General features: G+C 39.0%; 3 protein-coding genes across 17 annotated transcripts; 2 read left to right on the top strand and 1 right to left on the bottom strand.

Annotated features, from left to right (window-relative positions):
- Nucleotides 1-2,473: 2,473 nt before the first annotated feature.
- On the top strand, nucleotides 2,474-4,029 carry LOC121776214 (glucan endo-1,3-beta-glucosidase 12-like). The gene is made up of 3 exons (XM_042173372.1): nucleotides 2,474-2,700; nucleotides 2,764-3,726; nucleotides 3,799-4,029. The coding sequence occupies exons 1-3, from the start codon at nucleotides 2,571-2,573 to the stop codon at nucleotides 3,828-3,830; spliced, it is 1,125 nt and encodes a 374-aa protein (XP_042029306.1). The 5' UTR covers nucleotides 2,474-2,570; the 3' UTR covers nucleotides 3,831-4,029.
- Nucleotides 4,030-4,148: 119 nt separating this feature from the next.
- LOC121776215 lies at nucleotides 4,149-6,234 on the bottom strand. 11 transcript variants are annotated; one of them, XR_006045261.1, is made up of 8 exons: nucleotides 6,023-6,234; nucleotides 5,608-5,668; nucleotides 5,442-5,514; nucleotides 5,178-5,234; nucleotides 4,925-5,050; nucleotides 4,693-4,796; nucleotides 4,544-4,595; nucleotides 4,149-4,446 (listed from the first exon to the last, which is right to left on the bottom strand). XR_006045261.1 is itself a non-coding variant. In XM_042173375.1 (5 exons), exons 2-5 carry the CDS (start codon nucleotides 5,637-5,639, stop codon nucleotides 4,351-4,353), a joined length of 258 nt encoding a protein of 85 aa, XP_042029309.1. In that variant the 5' UTR covers nucleotides 5,640-5,668; nucleotides 6,028-6,234; the 3' UTR covers nucleotides 4,149-4,350. The 11 variants fall into 11 exon arrangements, 4 of the variants coding, with proteins under 4 accessions (XP_042029309.1, XP_042029308.1, XP_042029310.1 ...); XR_006045259.1 differs by having other exon boundaries at nucleotides 4,969-5,050; nucleotides 6,023-6,232; XR_006045260.1 differs by having other exon boundaries at nucleotides 4,544-4,796; nucleotides 6,023-6,233.
- A 15,484-nt stretch (nucleotides 6,235-21,718) lies between these two features.
- LOC121776099 (BTB/POZ domain-containing protein NPY4-like) lies at nucleotides 21,719-24,991 on the top strand. Of its 5 annotated transcripts, XM_042173231.1 has the most exons (6): nucleotides 21,744-21,793; nucleotides 22,102-22,115; nucleotides 22,623-22,705; nucleotides 22,928-22,997; nucleotides 23,119-24,234; nucleotides 24,319-24,991. In XM_042173231.1, the coding sequence occupies exons 3-6, from the start codon at nucleotides 22,644-22,646 to the stop codon at nucleotides 24,763-24,765; spliced, it is 1,695 nt and encodes a 564-aa protein (XP_042029165.1). In that variant the 5' UTR covers nucleotides 21,744-21,793; nucleotides 22,102-22,115; nucleotides 22,623-22,643; the 3' UTR covers nucleotides 24,766-24,991. The 5 variants fall into 5 exon arrangements, with proteins under 5 accessions (XP_042029166.1, XP_042029167.1, XP_042029165.1 ...); XM_042173232.1 differs by lacking the exon at nucleotides 22,102-22,115 and having other exon boundaries at nucleotides 21,719-21,793; XM_042173233.1 differs by lacking the exon at nucleotides 22,102-22,115 and having other exon boundaries at nucleotides 21,729-21,793; nucleotides 22,626-22,705.
- The last annotated feature ends 725 nt before the right edge of the window (nucleotides 24,992-25,716 follow it).

Genomic DNA, 25,716 nt, shown 5'->3' with positions numbered 1-25,716 from the left:
TAATAAGCTTAGGGGCTAGGGTATAGTACGTAGACATTACTAAATGCACGTATGTAATCTTCAATCCGTTGATTAACCCATATACACAATACCTCTAATAATGCATAATATACTGAGATAATGACAATTAACAGCTACATAATGCACTACCTAAACCAAATAATGCACATACGTATATTCCAATAACAACAATTTGTTAGTAATGTCTACGTACTATATCCTAGCCCCTAAGCTTATTAAACCCTTAGGGGAAACAAGAAACGTGTGTCAAACATCATAACATGGTACATCTTATTCGTATGCATTGCAGTTCACATATTGTGCATTATATAGTTAATAACATCCATTACTCGTGACAATTTGGTGAATTATTCGTATCGTTTTATAATTTGTTATTAATGCGTACGTACTATACCCTAGCCCCTAAGCTTATTAAACCCTTAGGGGAAACAAGAAACGTGTGTCAAACATCATAACACAGCACATCTTGTTCGTATGCATTGCAGTTCACAAATTGTGCATTATATAGTCAATTATATCCATTACTCGTTATCATGTGAAGATTACGTACGTGTCTACGTACTATACCCTAGCCCCTAAGCTTATTAAACTCTTAGGGGAAACAAGAAACGTGTGTCCAAACATCATAACATGGTACATCTTATTCGTATGCATTGCAGTTCACATATTGTGCATTGTGCATTATATAGTCAATTATATGCATTACTCGTGACCATGTGGTGCATTATTCGCAGATACCAAAATGTGGCAGTTACTTTTCCGTCAAATGTCAATAATAACCCTGTAATGCATACAACCACCTTCTATAATGCAACACGGAACCAGTTTTATAGAATCAATCAGATCCGTTGATGCCTTAGATCTAACGCGTAATATTAAGAAGGAAAAATGATCTAAGATGTGAAAAGGAGAATAACGCTCCCATATATATATATATATATATATATATATATATATATATATATATATATGATAAATACTAACTTTTTATAGTAATAACTAATAATTAAATATCAATTTTGTATGTTAAAAATATCAACAAAAAGACATAAATTTATCAACACAAATACACAAATTTATCAATCTTTCTTGTGTTGATAAATTATGTCTTTGTGTTGATAATTTTAATACACAATATTGAAAGTTATTTCTATAAATTAGTTAGCACACTAATGTAACCCTATATATATATATATATATATATATATATTGTAATAGAATTGTGATGTTTTTTATGAAGCCTATGCAAATTTAATAGAAATAGGCTGCACACCTACATAGTATTATCGGTCCATATAACACTAATCACACATAAGATCCACATTGAATAAACTGACTTTTACAATAAGATATTAAAAATTAAGCTAAGATGCTGACAAAATTTTATGATGTTTTCTGCCCAAATGTGGGTCCAGTAGCACTTCTGTAAATTTTCCAAACAAGTCTCCCTTTATATAGCATATAAGACTTTAATTTAATATATCTTCGCATGTATGCACTTGGCCAATTATTTAAGTCTTACTGGAGAATGGAGATGGATGCATATCGTGCATGTATACCGATGCACGTAATATTTTAATTATTATGCCATAATATTATAAGAAATGATATTACGCATGCATACTGTACTGATTGAAGTGGTAGATATGATACACTTGACATAATATTCAGAAAGAAGTTATGTAGTTGCAAATCCAACTTTCTCCCACATTAAAAAATAAAACCAACTTCTTTGTAAAATGTAGTTACGAAACAAAGAGTTTTGTCTCACAATAGAAAAATAGAAGAAAACATAGTAAAATACTCTATAAAAGAGAACCATCATCAAACATATTCTTCTAACGATGGCGTATATGGCCTTAATTTTAAGTACGAGTCCTTGTAAATTTTTAGTGCTATTATTTTTTAAAATAATACTAATAAAATACCACTTAAAGAGCTTTGGAGGCCGTAGTAACCTTTAGAATGCAGCCGTGGCCACCACTGGGTGGCACGGCATTTCGCCGTGTGTGGGGTGGATTGGTCTCACGTGGAGGAGTCGTGGACCGCGTGGACAACCTAATGCACTTTTTCAGTCAGGATGGATGGCTATCTCTTGTGCAATGTTATGCTCCTAAGTCCACCCTAATACATAGTATATCCAAGCTCAAAGAATTTTCCTATACACATTATTGTTACAATGATGAAAGGCAGATACAATTTGAATGTTGATATATTTGAAAAACATCGGTAAACATATTTTTATCCTCCATATTTGTGTTATGTTTTTGGCTGTGTGGCATGGGCCCTGGGCTTTATACACAGTTCCCAAATATGTCTTTCCCTCTACACTTCCCCAAATCTCCTTTGCATTCTGACACTACTTTATTTCTTTTTCTATTGTATCGTCTCGTCTCACTCTTTTTACCGCCCCATCACTTTTTTCGTTATTTCATTACCACTCCCTTTACTTTATGCATGCAGTAACTAATTGAAATATCCAACTTTTCACCATTTCAAATTTACTTTTCACCCACCCCTTCGTACCTCCAAATAAAGTACAGCGTTGAATGTCAGACACACCAATTCAGAGAGAGTGTGTGTTTCCTCAAGCTGTTCTCCACTCTCCGGCACCCCAGCAAGTGAAAATGGCTGTCTTGCTCTCTCTCTTCTTCTCCCTCCTCTGTTTCACTTTCACCGGTAAGAATCTTCTTCACATTGTCTCTTCATTCTCCTCGAACTAACTCATTCCCCCCTCTGCAGCTAACTCTCAAGAGCCCCCCTCCGCCGCCGTCCACGTGGAACTCCCCCACCTCAAGAACGTCTCAGCCAGCGTCCTCGCCGCAGAAAACTGGCTGCGAACCTACGTTCTTCCCCACTACCCCTCCACCAACATCACCACCATCGTCGTCGGCCGCAACGTGCTATGCCGCAGAGACCAGCACCACAACTTCGGTTTGCTCCTTCCAGCTGTCAAGAACCTCCACCACTCCCTCACTAGATGGGCTCTGCACCACCAAATCAAACCCGCCGCCGCCTTCTCCTCCGACTGTCTGGATCCACTGTCAAAATCTTACAGAGATGACGTGGCACAGAGCTACATCAAACCCTTGCTTACCTTCTTGGAAGGAGTCAAGTCTCCTTATGTTGTGCACCCTCCACAACCAGCTCTGGAGAAATCCCACTCCAACGCCATGAAAAATCTTGGGGTTTCTATGATTATGAGCAATGTAAGGAGACAGCTCACTCACAAGGTGAAGAATCCGAATCCATTCCCACCGCGGCCGGCGCCTTCGATCCCGACATTCGCTCTGCCTCCGTTGGTGGGAACCATCCCGCCGCAGCCGAACTACCACGTGCCGGCACCGTACATTTCGCCGATGGCGAGCCCTCCGTTGTACGGGCCGCATTTGCCGCCGTGCGACCCGTCTCGCTCGGTGGGGGTGGCGCCGGCGCCGCTCCCACCGCACGCGCACCACGTCCACGGGACGTGGTGCGTGGCAAAGCCCAGTGTGCCGGCGGAGACGCTGCAGGAGGCGCTGGATTACGCGTGCGGGGAAGGGGATGTCGACTGCGATGCAATCAAGGAAGACGGGAACTGCTATTACCCGGACACGGTGGTGGCTCACGCCTCGTATGCCTTCAATAGCTACTGGCAGAAGACGAAGGCCAATGGTGGCACTTGTGGCTTCGGCGGCACGGCCATGATCATCACCTCTGATCCGAGTAACCATCTCATTACTGTTTGAGCACATAAATGAGCCTAATTACCTGCATAATTGATTCTGTTAATTGCAGGTTATGGTCACTGCAGATTCGCCCTTTCCTAGTGAAGTGAAGATAGAGCTGTGGGCTTCTTCTGTCTTGGAGCTGCAGACTTTTGGTGACAACTTTTGCGGTATTTAGTTGAATCAATTATCAGTAATCATAGAGCTTAGGATTGCTTTGATATTCCGTGTGATATATGTGTAATCTTGTTCTGTACTTGGTTAGTACTGTTTCTTATGTGCTTTATTTTACCTTTGTTCAGCTTCAAGTAGTTTTAAATTTTATGAGCAACATAGTTTAGTACACAATCATGCATTGCATTATAAGTTTAGTACACAATCATGCATTGCATTATAACTATGATGAAGTTGGGAGCAAAGTTTTAAAAAGCAAAAGCAAAGTTCAAATTATTGTCTGGTTAGAAAAGTGATAAAGCACACAGCCCTAGTTTGATCTATTTTGCTCGTTTTTAACACCCAAAGAAATGGAACAGAGATTGCTCACTTTTAGATGCAAAGAAACAAGCTAATAAACTTGGTTAAGCTAACACTACATTGAAGGAATTAAGCATATCAAAGAGGGTCATGATTGTTCTTCCTTGCTAGCAACAACCAATGCTCCAGCTTCACTAGGTTCTTCGTTTTCGTTATCGTTCTCTTTAACATCGGCACTAGTTTTCTGCAGAAAGGCCATTTTTCCAGTTAGCTGTGAAGTTAAAACGAGTAGCATGAAATTATGGAGTTGTGTACTAGCTGAGATCTGATATAATCCATACCAATGCAGACACCATTTTCCTCTGATGTGAATATAAATGTGCAGTTATTGTCCTGTTAATTTCAAATATCAATACACTATGTCTAAACCTACTCAGAGCTAGAAAAGGATTGTAGCCATATGCAAGATGAGCATTTAAACTTAACATACTCTCAAGAATCCATTACTTAGCTGAATGCTTAGAAAAAGAAGTAGGGACACATTTATCGTTCTGCCAAAGTTCATTTGCTGATTGTTGCCCTCATATATTTAAACTGCAACCATATCATTCTGATTTAGATTTTGAATAAATGAAGAAGGTGCTTAATATGGAAATGCAGAATTTAACGAGCATGATGCCATGATCATTAGAAATCAACTGGAATACAATTTGCAGTCATACCATGGACAATTTATGCAAGAAAGAGCAAAAGATGCAACACATACTTTCTTTCACTCCGAGATCATCACCACACGAGATTTTCTAAGACAAATTCAGTTCCATATGCGATAAAAGCTATCCTGAAACCTACGTTATACATAATGCAGAAGTCAGAACTTACAGGAACATCTAACTAAACCAAGGTACAAAGATCCTTAAGAATCAATACTGTTCACTAAATAATACTCAATGCAAAGAGAAGCAAGAAACATACCTTCTCTTGTGCAGTCATAAACTCATAATACTTGCGCATTATCATTTCTTCCTCTACCTACATACATTTACAAATTACTATTAAGTTAAGTGAGCACCTCCTCTTTACCATGTATATACATAACACTCTACAATTAATAGCACCAAAGCCTACATAACAAATAATTTCATTAATCACATTCGAATTAGTGCCAATCTATTTGAATGCAGTGACGTAGGAGGAGACAGGAGAGGCAAAGTTTGAAATCAAGACGAATGAGAGTACCTGCATTCCGCGCAGTTCATGAGACATCGACCTGTATACTTCCATCAAAAGCTCCTTTTGCTTCTCCAAATGCCTGCCAATTGTTAAGCAACCAAATAAGAAGTTTTTTAGCATAGCAAGAAGAAGTTGGTGAAACAGAATGGTTGATCAGGCAAAGGAGATATACTTGAGAACATTTCCGGAGTGCTTAGGATCCATGTTGATGTAGAGATTCAAAACACAAGCTCCTGAAGAAGAAAACTCCCATTGCATCAGCGATTACAGTTATTAGTGGTGTCCGTGCCAAAATCCCCAGTTATCTATGTTTACTTGTTTATATTTACAGAGGGAAAAAGGTGGAACTGAAAAAAAAAACTTAACAGGATGAAGTGAGAGAAGTTATAATCGAAGAAGACAATAAATTTTCACATAAATTTGAGCAATAGCCAGTTCGAGCAATCGAGGCTCCGTTTGAAACGGTGGAGAGGAAGAATTAGGGCGAGTGATTCTGATTTGTGAAATTCGGGGGTTAGGGAAGGAGGGGAGAGCCTGAATTATGTAATGTAAAATACATATCACAACAAAATAAAAACATAAACAACCTTACACAGTTACACGCCGCGCCGCCGCCGCCGTTCAGTAGTCTGCCGGCACCGCCGTTGCTAATTGCTGGTTGTAGCGGTTTCGATTCAATTATTCTTCTTTTGATTAATACAGACGAATATAAGAAGCTTCCTCGCAGTATCTCTCTCATTTTCCAATTGGGTTGAGCGTCATTTTGAGTTCAATTTTTCCGTTCATACATTGCATTACATTGTATTGTAATTTTTTTTATTGTTATACAACTTTTTATAAATTCTAAAATACATGAAAATTTTATTTATTTATGGATTTGATCAAATTTTAATATATTTCTCGATTTGATGCTGTTTATGAGTTTCTATAATATTTAGAGTTTGAGTTTGCATTTTATACTACCTATCGAATAGTATATATTATCCCAAATTACGGGACTCTTTGAATTCGAAATCTATGAGCCTGAATTAAATTTTGATATTTCACCAATTTCTCTCAATTCAACCTTATAAAGAGAGAGCCTCTGTCATGTGATATGAATTGCAGCAATTCCAACAGCAGTGTGTGAGAATGGAGCATCCCTTTAATCTTTCTCTATTATTGCACTCATCGTTACCGTATTCTAACTTCCTAATATCTCTGTTCTATATTTCTCCCAATTTCAACACTGGAACGGTTAAATTAATTAAATTGGGGCTTGCCAAATTGAAAAGTTAAGACATGACGAAGAATTCATTTGTTGCATGGATTAATACCATTTGGGAATTTACAGAGAGAGAATCTATTAACATGTAGAAAATTGCTGAGTAGGAACCATCAAGAGACGATGATATGTTGTGGAATTGCAACTGGGAGAAAAATTGACGAGGAGTGAATTAATTAAATGAATTTGTATGTGATAAAAATTGTGTAGATTAATTTTGATTATCATAGAAAACAAATTGGTCAGAAGGAACAGCATGACCTTTATGAAAATTAGAACTATGGAAGAAATTAAAGAAGAAAATCAGTATCGACGGAAAGAAAAAATTTTAGATAGGAAGAAAGAGAAATAAGTTAATTAGTTGGAACTTAGCATATTAAATCTCTAGAATTTCTAATTCTTTACTATTTTTAAAATATCTTAGGTTAAAATATACTAAATTTTTTTGCAATTATTTTTCTCAAACAAACCTCAAATAAAGGATATGCAATTACCCCCGGTTTAAGAGTAAACCCTGACTAAGTCATATTTATTCATTTCCAAAGAAAATAGTCAACAAGTACATTTAATCAGATTTAGACCCGAATAAACATGGTTGAATGAAATTCAAACCTTTTGTTTTTGTAATTAAAATTTTCAAATTGGACGCATTCTTTGATAATTTGAGTCGACAAATTTTTGTTTTCGCATTAACTTCAAAAGGTTATATTGTTGCTACCCATTTTTAGGTCTTTAACCTCACCCTTGATCATGGTGAAAAACTACATGAACTTTTATTGTTTTATTGTGTAGTAAATTTTCAAAATTAAAATTAAGTATTCTTGCAAACTTAAATCCTATACAGCGTGTCTAGTGACAGTAGATGACATAACAAAATTAGTATTGAAATAGAAAAATCAACACATCAAACAAATGTCCTTTTTGATGAATAATTAGGTAGAATACTTATATGTATATTGAATTTTCATGTATTTTTGACGAGGCAATGTCGTTTTCGATATGCCTGACATGCACCTTGGATTCAATTTCTCGGAAATTCATTTTTTTGGGAATTGATTGCATGCTAAAAGTTCGTGTATTGTTTCATCACATCTAATGTTGGTGGTAATAACGTATTTTCGACTATTAGCCTTTTGTTTTATAAACGTGTTCACATAAGATTGTCATATTCTATTTCAACTTTGATGACCCACTCCATATTTTTTTATAAATTTAAAACAGAAAGTAAAAGTGATACAATATGTTTAAAATATAAACTTTAGTCTTTAGGTGAGAATAATATTGAAGACTTAGACGTCCATTGACTTGCTCAATAATTATGTCCACATTTTGTATTAGTACAATACAAGCATGATGATGGTTGAGAAATTTATCAATATGCAGACATCAATTCTGATGAAGATCATCTCCATATTAGCCTTCTTCTCACCAACAGTAGCTAGTATTTTTAGACCATACTTTCACAGCAAAGGTGTCGGATTTTGGAGCTTCAAGGTTGGTTCCTATTGATCTCGATGAACTATCAACAATGGTGCAAGGAATTTTCGGATACCTTGATCCTGAATACATGCAAACAAACCAGTTGACAGAGAAGAGCGATGTTTATAGTTTTGGAGTTGTTCTGTTGGAGCTAGTTACAGGGCGGAGAGCATTGAGTTTTGATAGGCTGATATAGGAGAAGAGTCTAGCCAACTATTTCCTTTCCGTACTCAAACAAGACCTCTTGTTTGAAATTCTTGATGAAAATATCGTGGGGTTGGAAAATATGGAGCAAATATCTGTTGTTTCTAAGCTCGCGAAAGAGTGTTTGAACGTGAGAGGCGAAGATAGGCCTAGTATGAAGGAGGTAGCGATGGAGCTCGAAGGGCTAATACTCGGAGGAAAACACTCTTGGGCACGAATTAATGTACACGATGAAGAAGAGATGGAGTCTTTAATTCGAATTGACGATGGAATGAGTCACTTTGATAATGGGGATGTGAGCTCAAGTGTGGGATATGACAGCATCTCAAGGGATCATATTCTTTTGCCAATGCATGGAGGAAGATGAAACTATTTGAATAGATAGACATTAAGGATGTATATTCATTTATTGTGAATAGTTAAGTTGTTTATTTAGTGCTTCTATACTTGGTCAAATGTAGGTTCGAACAAAAATGATGCCAGGCTATAATCGCAATTTCAATCAATTTAGGTGTCCCACTTAATTGTTTTGATATATTTGAGCCATTAATTGTAATAGAATTTATTTGCTGCACGTAATTTGGCATTATTTTTGTTATTTTTGTCGCAATCGTATAAGCCCTATGCTGTGAAATCTCAACAAGTGATATTATTGTCATAATTTCATTTGAGAAGAAGGTCAGCTTGAGTTTTCAAGTAATTCGTTCATGAATAGTAATTATTCTCTATAAATATAAAAATAATATTATTAAATTTGATCCATCTATTATAATCTGTTACTAGGGTGGGGAAAAATATCGATAAAATGATATATCGTTCGTATCGTATTGAAAAATACTGAACAATTATCGAATTTTCGATATATCGTAATTTTCGATACGATACCGTATCGTAAGTTTTCGATACGATAACGATATGAATTTCCTTATATCGCGATATATCGTTTTATATCGAATATACGATATATATCGTATATATCGAAACATATTGAAATTCAATATATTAAAATTTAAAATTATAAATATATATAAATCCATTTAATTGTACTTGGTTGTGTTATGTTTTGATTATGGAGATAAGAACACTATTAATTTTATTGTGTTGAAGTTTTATTAATTTTTGTGTGAATTTTAAGTTTTGAAATTATAATTTTCGATATACAGGTATTCGATACGATATCGATATTTCGATATATCGAAAGTTCGATATATCGAAATTCTATATATCAAAACTTTCGATACGATAACGATATGAAATTCTTTCATATCGATATTGTCGATACGATATGCGATACAACCTTTTCGATACGATATCTCGTATCGACCCACCCCTATCTGTTACATATATAATTACACATAATACTCTGTTGTTTTCATTATATATGCAGCAGACGTAATACTGCTTTACGATTGAGAAGAGTCATTCTTGATTAAACCATAAGGCTCATGATTGTTCTTCCTTGCTAGCAACAACCAATGCTCCAGCTTCACTAGGTTCTTCGTTCTCGTTCTCTTTCTCTTTCACATAGGCACTAGTTTTCTGCAGAAAGTCCATTTTTCCTGTTAGCAATGGAGTTAAAATTGAGTAGCATGAGTTAACAATAGCACTATCAGGAGATGCTCTCAACTTCCAGCCATGAAATTATGGTGTTTTGGGTACTAGCTGGGACATGATATATTCATACCAATGCAGACACCATCTTTCCCTAATGTAAATACTCCATAAAAGAGCAGTTACAGTCGTGTTAAATTCAAATATCGATATACCATTTCTAAACCTGTTTGAGCTAAAAAGGTTTGTAGCCATATGCAAGTGTAGAGCCTCTGAACTTAACATACTCTCAAGAATCCTTTACTTGGCCGAATGTTAGAGAAGGGAGTAGGGGCACATTTATCGTTCTGCTAAAGTTCATTCTGATTGTTGCCCTCATATTTCTAATTTAGATTCTTGAATAAATCAAGAAGGTGCTTAATGGGAGAATGCATAATCTTAACAAGCATGATACCAAAATCATTAGAGAAATCAACTGCCATACAATTTTACACATACCATGGAAAATTTATGCAAGAAAGAACAAAAGATGCAACACATATACTGTCTTTCACTCCAAGATCATCACCACACAAGATGTTTTGTGCAGTATGTAACAAAAGCAGTCCGGAACCCTAAGTACATATAGTTCACAAAATAGTAATGCGAGGGAAGAAAGAAGCATACCTTCTCTTGAGCAGTCATAAACTCATAATACTTGCGCATTAACATTTCTTCCTCTACCTACATACATTTACAAATTAAGTCAGCACCTCCTCTTTACATGTATATATACCACTCTACAATTAATAGCATCAAAGCCTACATTATGCAACAAATAATTTCATTAATCACATGCATTCCACGCAGTTCATGAGACATCGACCTGTATGCTTCCATCAAAAGTTCCTTTTGCTTCTCCAAATGCCTGCCAATTATTAGCAACCAAATAAGAGTAGTTTTTTTAGGATAGCAAGAAGAAATTGGGTGAAACAGAATGGTTGGTCGGGAAAAGAAGATATACTTGAGAACCGTTCCAAAGTGCTTAGGATCCATGTTGGTGTAGATTCAAAACACAAGCTCCTGAAGAAAACTCCCATTGCATCAGCAATTACAGTTATTAGTGGTGTCCGTGCCGATATCCCCAGTTATGTAAGTTTACTTGTTTATTTTTACAGAGGGAAAAAAGGTAGAACTGAAAAACAAAACTTATAGGAAGAAGTCTGAGAAGTTATAATCGCAGAAGACAATTGATTCAGGAAGTACAAGTCAAAAACTAAGGTTAATAAGAAACCCAAATGAAGATAATAAACCATACTACATTGGATAGCAAAAACTAGTAGTACAAAAAAAGGAGCACAGCACAAAACAGCGGTGTCGTGGCCGTGTCGTAATCAGGTGATTAAGGGTGAGCATACAATTAGTTCGATCAAAAAACTAACCCAAACAAACAAACAAAAAAACAATGAAAATTTCTGAAATTTCTTAACAATTGAGCGATCGTATGCAAGTATATTCATATGTGGAATTGTTTCAGCACACTATAGTGTCACTGTGCAGTTAATGTTAAACGGCAAAGGAAAGGATTTGGGTAAAAGCTTGATTGTTTCTCATTACCAACGTATAGGTTAAATATATGATTACAAGTCTTGTATATGGTAACTAAATCATTGTACTCTATACATGATATAATCAATCCCTTGATATAGGTAATTGATTCTTGATTTATTCTTTCCTAACTTAATGAAATCTTTTTCTTTATTCTAACACTCCCCCTCAAATTGAGTAGTGGGATCCCCGATACTCAATTTGCCAAGAACATCTTCAAGACTCCTCGAACTAACCGCCTTGGTTAGTATATCTGCCAACTGATCTTCCGAACGCACAAATGGGAACTCGACCACTCCCTCTTCAATCTTTTCCTTGATGAAGTGTCTATCCACCTCAACGTGCTTTGTTCGGTCATGTTGCACGGGATTCTCTGAAATGCTTATAGCGGCTTTGTTATCGCAGTATAACTGACACTTACTTGGAGTAGAGTCAATCTCTGTCATCAATTTCCTTAGCCACATGATCTCAGTCAGACCACTCTTTATTCCTCTAAATTCTGCCTCTGCACTAGACAGAGCTACCACCTTCTGCTTCTTGCTTTTCCACGTTACCAAATTTCCTCCAACGAATGTGAAGTAGCCTGAGGTCGATCTTCTATCCACTGGATTACCTGCCCAATCTGCATCAGTATATCCATGGATTTCTAAGCTTTCATTTTTCTTGAACACTATTCCATAACCAACGGTTCCCTTCAAATATCGAACTATCCTCAGTGCAGCCTCTAAATGTTCGGCCTGGGGTTGATGCATAAATTGGCTCACCACCCCTACAGCATAGGCAATATCAGGTCTAGTGTGAGATAGATAGATGAGTCTCCCAACTAAACGCTGGTACCGCCCTCGATCTGCTGCCTCAGCTCCATCTTGTATCCTTAGGCCATGATTTTGCGCAATCGGGGTCTCGACTGGTTTACACTCTAGTAGGCCTGTCTCTGCTAGAATGTCCAAGATGTATTTCTTCTGCCGCAAAAATATCCCTCGCGGTGAGCGGAGGACTTCAATTCCCAAGAAGTACTTCAGATTACCTAGATCCTTCATCTCAAATTCTTTGAAAAGCTTTTCCCTCAAACTCTTTATTTCCTCTGCATCATCACCTGTAATAATCATGTCATCAACATACACAATTAAACAGGTAGTCTTCCCTTCGTGCCTCTTCAAGAATAGTGTATGGTCTGAGTTGCTCTGTCTATATCCATAGCTCTTCATTGCGTCAGCAAATCTACCGAACCAGACTCTCGGTGATTGCTTCAACCCATACAGAGTTTTCCTCAATCTGCATCCTTCACCTACTTTAAATTCATTAGAAAAACCTGGTGGTGCCTCCATGTAAATTTCTTTCTTCAACTCTCCATGAAGGAAGGCGTTTGTGACGTCGAACTGGTATAGTGGCCAATCTCGATTAGCGGCAATGGAGAGTAGTACTCGGATTGTGTCCATCTTGGCTACTGGAGAAAAAGTTTCAGAGTAATCTATTCCATAAGTCTGAGTGTACCCTTTAGCCACCAGTCGAGCTTTATACCTCTCTATACTTCCATCCGGTTTCCGCTTAATGGTGAACACCCATCTACACCCAACTGGCTTCTTTCCGTCGGGTAGTTGACACTTGTCCCAAGTGTGGTTACGCATTAGAGCGTCTATCTCCTTCTTCATGGCGTCTCTCCAATGCTTGTTCCTCATAGCCTCGTCTGCCGACTGTGGGATCTCTTCCTCATCGTAGAGGGCTTCCTCAAATGCTTGAGCCATCTCAGTTAAGTGACCTTTTGCGAGATTCACGATAGAGTATCTCGCCTTTCTGTTGATTCTCTCTGGACTGTACCTCTTCGGTGGTACTCCCCTGTTCGCCCTTGGAGGTAGTATATATCTCCCAGTGTCAGGATCGATTCCCTCAATTTCATCTGTTTCAACCTCTTCAGGTTGGACGTTATCCTCCCCCTGAGTCTCATCCACCACATTAGATCCAATAATCTCATTGACAGGAGCAAGAGTACTTACATCCGATATCAGAAGCGGAGAGTCGTCATCAGGACTTGTGTCACCTGCTGCTTCAGTCTGCACCACATCAGAGACTTGCCCAGCGGAGTTGCGTACTGCTTCCTCTGGTAGGTCCGCTTCTGGTACACTTGGCATTGACACCCAGCTTAGTGGGTCACTAATGTTTTCCCTATTATCACTCTCCCCCTGACTACTAAGATGGGTGTAGAAGTACTCCGATTCAAGAAAATCACAGTTCATGGTCGTGTACATACGGTTAGACTTAGGGTCAAAGCACCTATAACCCTTTTGGTTTACCCCATAGCCTACAAATACACATTTAATAGCACAAGGGGATAGCTTTGTTCGTTCATGTTTCGGTATATGGACAAAGACTGAGCAGCCAAAGACACGGGGTGCCAGAGAAAGGTGTTGGGGAACAGTTGTCTGTAGGGCTAGGATATCGGTTGGTGTTTGGAATTGTAGGATATGGGTAGGTAGCCGATTTAGAAGGTAGGCGGAAGTGGCAAGGGCTTCAGGCCAGAAGTTTTTTGGAACTTGTGACTCGATGAGCATGGCTCGGGTCATTTCTAGTAGGATTCTGTTTTTTCTCTCGGCTACCCCATTCTGTTCGGGAGTGTGGGCACATGTGGTTTGGTGTATCATTCCCTTTTCTAGGATGAACTGTTTCATTTTGGAATTGATGAACTCCCCCCCATTATCAGATCGAAGGATTTTGATGGATTTTTGGTATTGTGTTTGGACAAGGTTATAGAAGTGGATAAAGTGTTCAACAACTTCAGATTTATGCTTCATAAAATATGCCCAAGTCATACGGGTACAATCATCCACAAAGATAAGAAAGTATCTAAAGCCCTGCCCCCCGATTACTGGTGCGGGTCCCCAAACATCCGAATGTATTAAATCAAAAATGGTTTCAGTACGAGAATTACTCAAAGGATAAGAGTTTCTATGGCTTTTGGCCAAAACACAAGTCTCACAATACATGTTCGATTTTGGAATAATATTAGGAAATAGCATTTTTAAATAACCCGGAGAAGGATGTCCTAAGCGTCGGTGCCAAAGCCAAGCTTCCCTGTCAGCAGGCCCGTGAGTTAGCATGGCAGCTCCTTTTTGGGCTATCTCATCCACGTAGTACAGCCCGTTGCTTTCAGTGCCACGCCCAATAATCTCTCCGGTCCTGATATCCTGTAATAGACAGAAGTTTGGTTGCATCAGCAGTGTACAATTTAATTCTCGTGTTACATGGCTTATCGACAATAATTTATGGGAGAGTGAAGGAACATGCAAACAATTAGATAACTCTAAAGTTGGAGAAATCTTCACAGTCCCTGCCCCTTCTACAACAGTAAATTCCCCACTAGCAGTCTGAATATGAGATAAATGAGGTTTATGAGGTTTAGTAATATCCGACTCATCATAAGTCATTGTATCAGTAGCCCCGCAATCAAAAATCCACCTATTAATTTTTTCAGACCCTACAGATGCTGTACACGCAGTCCCAAAATTTTCTAGTACTTGAAACTGATTTTTACATTCAATTGGGGTTGATTTGTATTTTTCAACACAACTGGGGGTCAATTTAATATTTCGGAAAGTGTTTGGGGCAGAATTGAAAGATGAATTGATATGGGGTAATTTTTCGAAATAGCATAAAGGTTGAGGGTTAGGTTGTAAACCTAACCCTAATACCCCGTTACCTCCCGCCGCTTCGTCCATTTCCTCTTCTGGTCGGACCCCTGCAGCGGCGAACTGGGCAACTCCGGCTGTCTTCGGTGGTCCTCCAATCGGTTGTTCGTTGCCCCGAGCGTGAGCGGCCGCATCGCGGTTGCCCCCGGTGGCGGCGTGGTTCGCTGCTCCTCCATCTGCTCCGACAGCCGCGGCGGCGTGTCCCTTGCTCCACGGTGGGCGAGCGGCTGACGGTTTATGTTTCGATTCCCACCATTCCGGGTACCCCACTAATTCGAAACATTGGTCCCTCGTGTGCTTTCGTTTTCCACAGTTTGTACACACTAGTTTGGATCGATCTTCATCCATTCTCCGTTCATCGGGGGTTCGTTGACTCCATCCTCCGTTTCCACTACCGCCGCCGCGGCGTGGAGCATTGGAGTGGTTCGGCCTTCGCGCCGTGAAGAACCCTGCTCCGATTCCATCGGCTTGGGTTCGTCCGTCTGCAGGGCGAAGGATCTCCGATCGAATATCCTCCCTTTTTACTATATTGTATGCTTGCTCGGCTGAGGGAAGTGGCTCCATCTTTAGCACCTCTCTTTTTACTAATTCATACTTATCATCCAATGCAGTGAGGAATTGATATAATCGGTCTTGTTCTGTCTCTTCATTGTAGATTTTGATATCCTCCGGATACTGCATTCGGTTTGGCCGTTTCTGGTCGATTGCAGTCCAGATCTCGTTGAGATCGTTCCACACTTCCTCCAATGTGGAGTTCCCCTGTTTTAAAGTGCTTGCTCTTCGGTGAAGGTCGTAGGTTTGCAATGAATCTCCGCCACTCTTGTATGTTACAGCCAGGCTGTCCCATATATGTTTTGCCGTCGGTTGTTGAGCGACTCGGCTGACCAACTTGGTTTCGATGTTTTGAACAAGCCACGTAAATACACAATGATCGGCTTCCTGCCATTGTGTAAACGTTGGATCTGTTCTTGGTGGTGGGGATGGGACTCCAGTGATGTGAGATACCATCCCCCTTCCGCTTATTGCGTTATGCATCAGGATGGACCATATCGAGTAGTTGTCTCCGTTGAGTTTGAACCCTACTGTCAAGGGTTGAGAATCGGTTCTGTATTTGTTTTTTTCTGGTTTGGTTTCGGGGATTTCTGGTGGTTGGTTGTGCATAAGATTCTTACGCATGAAGTTAGAAAAGAGGCGTGCAAACTCATCCGCTTCGGATGTGTTCTGGCCGCCGGTTGCCCCTTTTTCGGGATCTGACATGGTTTTCTTTCACAGGTTCTTGGTCAAGAGGTTGGGAAGGGATTATGAGCGATGATGATATTGATTCTGAGCTCCCAGAATCGTTGCTGGCTCTGATACCATGTTAAACGGCAAAGGAAAGGATTTGGGTAAAAGCTTGATTGTTTCTCATTACCAACGTATAGGTTAAATATATGATTACAAGTCTTGTATATGGTAACTAAATCATTGTACTCTATACATGATATAATCAATCCCTTGATATAGGTAATTGATTCTTGATTTATTCTTTCCTAACTTAATGAAATCTTTTTCTTTATTCTAACAGTTAACAGTGTTTTAATAGCGTATGGCGGCTTATGGCGGTAGGTCCAAGTAGCAGTACATAAAAATTTTCAGTTATCTTGAATCGTGAATGAAAATCTAGAATCTGGAGCCTTGTGCATGTGGAGACTGGAGAGACGATAACTTGGATTGTTTTACAAGGCAAAAAGGCATCTCGACCGCCATGAAAGCCGGCGCTTCGCGAATGGCGGCCGCCATTCAAAAAAGGGAGTAAACCGCCATATCACATGGTGGCGGTGGCGTTGAGCCTAGAAACTGCCACCGCCATCCGCCACGGCGCCGCCATCTCCGCTTTTTAATAACATTGTGTAGTTAAGCTTACGATGCAAAGCAGAAGCATGATATTTTATTTTCACATAATTTTGAATCAATTTGTGTCGACCCCCAATCTAGCTTCACAAACAAACTATAAAGGATCAAATAAGGCGTAGTCATTCAAAATTAGCAATTTAGCTTAATCGGGCGGCATGTGTAAAATACAATTATATAAGAGCATCCACAATGGCGCCTAGCGCACCGCCTAGCCGAGCGCCGGCGCTAGGCGGTCGCTAGGCGAACCATTGCAGAAGCCGAAAATCGCCGAGCGGTTTTTCGGAAATGAATTTCGCCTAGCGCTAGGCGGTCAAAAACCGCTGGGCTATGCGCTGGGCGATCCGCTCGGCGCCATTGCAGCGCCCGGATCGCCCAGCGCATAGCCCAGCGGTTTTTTTTTTTTAATTTTCGAAACACTATATATACGCGATTTGCACTTCATTTTCATTCGCTCCACTTGTATTAACGAGTACTCTCTCTATCTTAATTTCTGTACAAGATCAACACCGAAAAATGAGTAACGCGGGTGGTAGTAGTGGAGGTAGTGGGGGGACGCTGAAGAGTACGAACGTCGAATGGCCAAAGCGCTTGAGGCATATACCAACCGCGGGATAGACCAATGGATGCAAAGCGCCTTGCAGCCGGCGGTACCTCGACCTCGGCCAGTTGTCCATCGCCGACAAGCGATTGATTGTGATCACGTAGCTGCACATCAGCGCCTATACGAAGACTACTTCGCAGAGGAGCCGCTGTTCAACGCCAACCTTTTCAGGCGACGTTTTAGGATGAGCAGAGCTCTGTTTATGCGTATTGTTAACGCCTTGGAGCAGCGATATATGTATTTCCGCTTCAGGCACGATGCGGCTGGCAGACCCGGCCACACACCTATTCAAAAGTGCACTGCGGCAATCCGGCAGTTGGCCTACGGAGGCGCGGCAGACATGTGGGACGAGTACCTCCACATCGCTTGTATTATCATGCACAACATGATTGTCGAAGATGAAGGTGTACAACTGACTGATTGGGCCAACGACGATAATGAAGCCGGTCCAAGCCACGGCGTCGCCGCCGCCAACGTACGAGGTGGAGTACCTCAAGATGAAGAAGCCCTCCTCCAAGCACATGCCGACATGCGTCAGACGGATGCTCATATTCGACTCCAAAAGGATTTAATTGAAGAGTTGTGGGCGCGGAGGATTGCAAGACGTTAGTTTTTATTTAAATTTATGTAATTTTTTAAAATGTAATTTATTTAAAATTTAAATAAAATTGTTGCAGTTTCCCGTATCTGTGGCTTAAATTTAATTCCGTATTTTGTGTGATTGTTCATTATTTGTTTTATATAATTTTGAGTGATGTGGCTGGGCTATGGCTGGGCTATGGCCGGACTATTTGCTTGTTTTGATGATGTGGCAGGAGGATTTTTAGTGCTGATGATGTGGCAGGAGGAGTTTGTGGCTAGGCTATGGCTGGGCGAAAACCATATTGGATGCTCTAACAAGAAGAATTTGGAAAAGGGGTATCTGTACGAACCAGCAAACTGGGCGAGCGCTCGAAATTCGGAAGCAATAGTCAGGTCGAGCATCAGTGAGGCAGAGAGAAGGCGAGGGTGGAGAGGAATTAGGGCGCATGATTTGATTTCTGAATTTGGGGTTAAGGAAGGAGATGGGTCATTTTTTTTTAGTAAAAGTTAATATATTTTTCCACACCGACTTTCCTCTCTCTTATTTTTTTTTCTCTCTTCATCTCTCTACCTTTTTCATTTTCCACTTTATTCTCCTTTTACTTAACTCACCTAACACAATTTTTGCTTAATTTTTGTACCGAAAAGAAACGTCTCAATTACTATGAAACGGAGAGAGTATTTTCTATAAATTTTGAAATTGATTTAAAATATCATAAATATATGTCATTTGTTATTTTTCAAACCGATTCAAATAAGATATTTTCGACAAAAACTTAGTCTACTTAGAAAATTGTAAAATGTTTATGATATTTCAGATAATTTTTAAGTCCGTGACAAGTAGAATAAAAACTACGTTAATTTAGTCAGATATGGTGATTTACATGTCATGAGAAATAATAAACAAAATGTAATGTTTGTGATATTTTAGAATAATTTTAAAATTCATACCAGAAAATACCAGAATTTGGTCAAAATTTATAATTTTAGGGATCAATATCCCTATTTTGAATTCCATTTTTATGGAATTCTATATTTTCCATTACTTCGTTGTATATTTAAAATAGAGCATCTCCTCGTAGCTAGATCCGATCGGTCACCTAAAAAATAGAGATATCAATTCAATTCGAAATCCATGAATTAATAGGATGTCCACAAAAAATAGTCTCATTTTTAAAAATGGAAAGTTTCTGTCTCATACTTTAACCACTTTTTTTCCTATCTCCTATACTTATCTCTCTTATTTTACCTATTTTCCTCATTTTTTTATACTTTTATCAATTTCTCATTGAAATCCGTACCCGGAACCCTTAAAATTTAGGGTTGGAGTTGAAAATTTATAACGCGAAAAAAAATATAAGTCGAATGGCCCATAGTCGATAACCCAAATGAGTTGGGCTTGAGCTACCCAGAAGTATTTCTTTTGACGGATCATTCATTCCTGAGATGTTAGAAGTGAAATTTTTCTTTGACGGAACACATTCATTTGGTCTTGATACTTGTGAATTGAGAGTGAAAGTAGACTAGATCCACGTGGTTTTCCTAATAGTAAATATAAATGGCCTGGGATTTCACTAATCAAACCCACGCTACTAACAACACTATGTTTTTTACGTATCTTTTATTTTATTTTTTCTATTCGCGCATCTATTTGGTCATTGCAGCAAAAAAGCGATTCCGTCGCCTTGGCGGCCCCCACACTCCGACCCGACATCATGTGAGGGGTTCAATCAGGGTACGCAGTAGCCCGTTAAAAGGAAGACCTTAACTCACTGGTTGCCAGAAGCCCATCTCCCAAGTCCTCATACTTGTGCCTGAGAGATGGAAGCAACTACCCCATACTCCGGCCCGATATCATGTGAGGAGGTTCAACCAGGGTACGCAGTAGCCCGTTAAGAGGGAGACCTTAACCCACTGGCGGCCAGAAGTCCATCTCTCAAGGCCTCACACTTGTGCCTGAGAGATGGAAGCAACTACACGACAGCAGTGAGATTCGAACCCAGGCTCATTGCAGCAAGATCTGCCCCTCCGTTGCCAACTGCCCTATGCCCCTGCGGGCGCGCATCTATTTGGTCATACTTTTATGTTTAGCGGGTCAATCTTTCATTATTCGATAATATCACAAGTTCACAACTGATTAAGTTTTTTTAAGTTACGAGTTTTTTTTGAGCAACCAATGACAAAAGGCATGCTTTTGGGTTGAGAGTGAAGGACACTTGGCACTTGGCAGTATTCCTTGATATGTGGTTTCATTTTTGTGAGAGCTGACATAATTATTAGAATGAGATGCAACCCATTTCACAAATAAGAGATGTTATTTTCGAAAAATGGCAGAATTAAGGAATCTAAATATAGTGGAGAACATAGTATGTTGGTGCATCTTTGCACGTGCAGTCACGCTTCGATTGCTCAAATGAAGAGCATCTTTTGGATATTCTTTCAGACAATCTCAATTCTCAAACGACATTTTCTGCTCAAATATCGATTCTTATCTCTCCCAATTTAAAAAGTATTATCATCAACCGATTACTTAATCATCTGCGTAGATTTTTGTCTAGATCAAATTTCAATTCTATGTCATATCAGTATTATTTTTATATTGCTTTCGATTTGAATAAATCTCGAATAATTAAAATGTTTTAAGTTTGTCTTTGTGTTGGATTATATTTAAATTGAGAGTAAGTCAAGAGCTTACACACGTGACCTCCTACACGATCCTTCCACATTTAAAATGATATTCTAGGGCTGAAAAACTGTTGCACCAAATTTAATTATTCTAATGTAATCAATTAAATTACTACTCCATGGATTTTTCACTATACGTGACCTGCTAAAAAAAAGATATTTCAGGGGTATAAAGTTAAATCAACTTTAGTAGTAGTAGTAGTAAGTTTTATCGCTTACCCTCAAAAATCACATTTTTCTTAATACATATAGCCAAATATGCAATTTATAAAAGGAATATCATATTCCTATTCACATGAAGAAACATCGATGGTTTCCATCAATTGACGATGTTATCTGATCTGATTTCTTCGCTTACATGTACATTTAACTGTTTTTAAGAGTACTAATTATTTTGAGTAAAACTAATTTCGTGTTACCCTTGATATAAACCATATGTTATTAAAAATACTTGGGGTGGAACGGACCCTTAATATAGATCCACCAGTTGATGCCATTATTATCAAAGTACGAGAGATAAAAGATGGCAGGTCGTTTTCGATTTCAATATTTCAATAGAAAATAGAGTATTATACTAAAAAACATTTGACTAAACTCCAAGAACTATGAAAATAGAAAAGTATAAAAGCATGAATGGGGCAACAATAGTGTCAGTTTGGCGTGCCTAACACTGTGTACTTTATACTATATAGTAGCATTTCTTTATTCATTGAAAAAAGATTATATATATACATACTATAGTAGTAGTAATTTTCAACTTTGGAATTCAAGCCCTTTACCATCTTGGAAGAAATGGGAAATGATCTAAAGTGATGCAGATTTTTCCAAGGTAAAAATAATCTAGATAGTTTTGCATAAATATGAGGGAAAGGCCAATAAAAAGTGGGGAGGGGAGAAAGAGGCAGCAGTGGTGGCCTGGTGGGGGCGGTGGTGCTGATTCTCAAGGGATACATGAGTGTGGGAACATTCTGAGCTTGGCTTTTTGCGAGAACATTATGTTGCCATGGTGGCTGCCAAACATTACCAACTACACATCTTTTATTGTTTTTTTTCATTTGTTTTTGTGCTCTTTCTCTTTCCTTGTTTTGTGTTCCTCTAAATTCTTTACATTTTCCTACCAATTGAGCGTTGCTTCAGCCATTCTTGATTAGGTGAGTATGTATTCAAGTTTCTGATTCAACTTTGTTGTGCTATTTTGTAATGTTAAAAATGTGATCTTGATTTTGAGTATTATCATTGGTTGTGATGCGTTTTTGATTTGGGAAATTGAAGTTTTTTATGCAAGTATGTTGGTTGGTGTGATTTAGGTGGGATATGTTTCGATTAGCCTCCAAATCTAGTTGAAGCTTATTGTCTGAGATTTTGGTGATGCTCCACACTCATACCAAGATTTGTGTTGGCTTTGACTGGTGCTTCAAACTTGATTCATTGTAGCAAATCTTTGTTGGAGGAATGTGGGTTTTTGAGGGGTTTTGACTTCTTATTGAATTTGGTATTAATCTATAAGTTTGAGATATGAGTGAGAGAAGCAATTAGGCATTCTCTGTTACTGAGAGCTAGACTTGGGAGAGCTTTATCTTCTTCCACAACTTGCTCTTTGCTACTTCCTTCTCAGTTGAGGAGTGATAACTTGTTTTTGGTCTTAACCAAACCTGCAGCAGGAAATATATATCGAAACGATGAAGTTTATGAAGCTGGGATCCAAACCTGATCAGTTTCAGAATGATGGGGACAATATCAGGTTAACCATTAACTTTTTTCATCTGTTTTAGTTATAGTTCCACCTGCATTATTTCATTACATAGTACTATATGTTGTTTCATATGTGTATTGAAGATGAGATGATATGCTTGGTGGTTTTCTCATAGAGTTGTTCTCCTTTTCTGCGCCAATGTTTATTGTATAAATTTGCACAAAATAAGAGTTAGTACTAAAAATGGACTGATCCAAATTTTTCTTTTAGATATGTAGCTACAGAGTTGGCCACTGATTTCATCATAAATGTTGGTGATATCAAATTTTATCTACACAAGGTATACACATTTTGTTGCTCAACATATTCCTAATACAATTGTTTAAAAACTCAAAAGTCCATCAATATTTATTGTTATGCTTCTATGTTAGAAAGTGGTGAAGTATATCTTCTTGTTGCAGTTTCCTCTTCTCTCCAAGAGTTCTCACCTTCAGAGGCTCGTTAGTAGTGAAAATGAAGAACACGATGAGATACGCATAGACGACATTCCAGGAGGACCTACTGCGCTCGAAATATGTGTCAAGTTCTGCTATGGCATGGTTTCCACGCTCAACGCTTACAATGTGGTGGCAGCGCGTTGTGCAGCAGAGTATCTTGAAATGTACGAGACTGTCGAGAAGGGAAATCTCATATACAAAATCGATGTCTTCCTCAGCTCTAGTATCTTCCGAAGCTGGAAAGATTCTATAATTGTTCTTCAGACCACAAGGTCTCATCTCCCCTGGTCCGAGGAGCTGAAGATCGTCAGCCACTGCCTCGATTCCATAGCTTCCAAAGCTTCTATCGACCCTTCCAGAGTTGATTGGTCGTATACCTATAACCGGAAGATGCTTCTGTCTGAGAACGATGTGATGAAACAGCAAACCGTGCCTCAAGACTGGTGGGTGAAGGAGCTTTGTGAGCTTCATGTTGCTCTATACAAACGGGTGATTTCAACGATACGAGCTAAAGGCAGAGTTTCTGCTGATGTGATCGGAGAGGCGTTGCAAACTTATATCACGAGAAGGCTCCCCGGATTCAGCAAAGGCACTATACGAGGCGGAGACACACTCAAGTACCGATACTTGGTTGAAACCATCACAGAGTTGCTGCCAATGGAGATAAGCTCTGTGCCGTGTGGCTTCCTGCTCAAATTACTGCAAGCATCGTTCGTATTGGGATGTGGAGAGGCAGGACGAAGGGAGCTGATGCAGAAAATCTCACAGCAGCTCAGGGAGGCAACCGTGGATGATTTTCTGATCCGTTCGCCTAATGGTGAAACGGCCCTTTATAACATAGACTTAGTGTACGACTTGGTTGAGCAGTTTGTGATGCAAGAGCATACCGACTGCTCTCTCGGTCCTGAGCTCTATGCTGCCAAGGCCAATGTGGCCACGTTGGTCGATAGTTATCTGGCTGAAGCTGCTCGAGATTCCTCGTTGCATATATCCAGATTTCTCGACGTAGCAGCTATGGTCTCGAGCTTTCCAAGAAAGACATGTGATAGAATCTACCGTGCCATCGACATGTACCTAAAGGTCCGTCTCTATACATACACCGTGTTGGTAACTAATCTATTTGTTTTCGATGTTTCTAAACCGAGCTGTGCTCGATTGCTGCAGGAGCACCCGGAGATGAGTAAGAGCGAGAAGAAGAAGATGTGCCGGTTGATGGATTGCAGGAAGCTATCGGGTGAGGCGTGTGCGCACGTTGTGCAAAACGAGAGGCTCCCTCTGCGGGTTGTTATGCAGGTGCTCTTCTTCGAGCATAGCCGGGCAGCAGCTGGAGGGAGCAGTGATCACACAATGCCGGACCTTCCCGGGTCTATTAGGGCTTTACTTCCGGTAGGGTCGTATGGGAGCTCGAGATCTGCTACTACGAACACAGATGATGACTGGGATGGTGATTGGACATCGGAGGAGCTGGCTTCTCTGAGGCTGAAAGGCGGGGCAGAGAAGGCCGGGGCGAAGAAGATGTGGTCGAACGAGAACAGCAGTTCGGACACGTCGGGGAGCCTCGAGGAGAGTAGATGTACACCTTCAAGAAGTAGGAGACCCCCCTTGTCCTAGAATTGTTATCAAACTTGTAATTGTAAGATTATCTTTGACTTGTTAGAGAATTCCAAAGCCAGATATGAGGAAATTTTGGAACACTAGCTAAAAGATTGTGAATGATGTTATAGCCAGTCAGTTTTGCCTTTGGAGTTTTGAAGATGGAAAATCAGTTAGTGACAGTGAGATTTTCTTCACATTTGTAAGTGTGAGATTGAAATAAAATTTAAAAATGTTTATTAAATCTAACATTTTTGTTAAAGAAAAAAAAAGATTAAATTTGTACTCCTAGTATTATTTAATATTTTAAAAACTAAAGTTACACAGTTTATTATAATAGCATAATATAAAATGAAATTAAAAAAAAAAGCATAATATAAAATGAATTTGCATTGTTCACAAAATCATGATCCAATGAAGAAAAATCTCAAAATTGTTTTTTTTTGATAGTTTATATGTGAAATTGATTGTGATAAATCAAATTTATAATGCATAGATATGTTTTAATGTTTAATTTAAAGTTTAGACTTGTAGGATAATTTATAATTAAATATTTCTAATATTAGTCACTGCAATTTTCGTAGCCAAGTCTTATTTGGCGCAATTCATTTGTATGCATGATTTGCAGGAGATTATCGTGTGATGTTTATTAAGCTAATGCTATAGGCCTCGGCGATAGTTTTGGGTCGAAAATGTACATGTGTGGGCTAGGCAGACCTCTACTTGTCACACAATAGAGCAAGGCCCACTAATAAATCTTACTATTTGATTAGTGGGCTTACAATATGATTGTAAAGCTTACAATGTTAAATAAATGTTTCTTATTTGATTATTTGTTATGTCAAGCCTTAAAATTCACCTACAAGATTATAGATTGGCTAATATTTTTCAGCTTGTTACTTTTAATCCGCTTATTTGGACTAGACTTCTCCTCAATGGTTGAGGGACTTTGTAATCATGGATTTGTTT

The sequence above is a fragment of the Salvia splendens genome, chromosome 18 (genome assembly GCF_004379255.2).
Source record: "Salvia splendens isolate huo1 chromosome 18, SspV2, whole genome shotgun sequence".
Taxonomy (NCBI): Eukaryota; Viridiplantae; Streptophyta; class Magnoliopsida; order Lamiales; family Lamiaceae; genus Salvia; species Salvia splendens.
The sequence above is the reverse complement of the archived record's forward strand: the minus strand, read 5'-3'. Positions and strand labels throughout refer to the sequence as shown.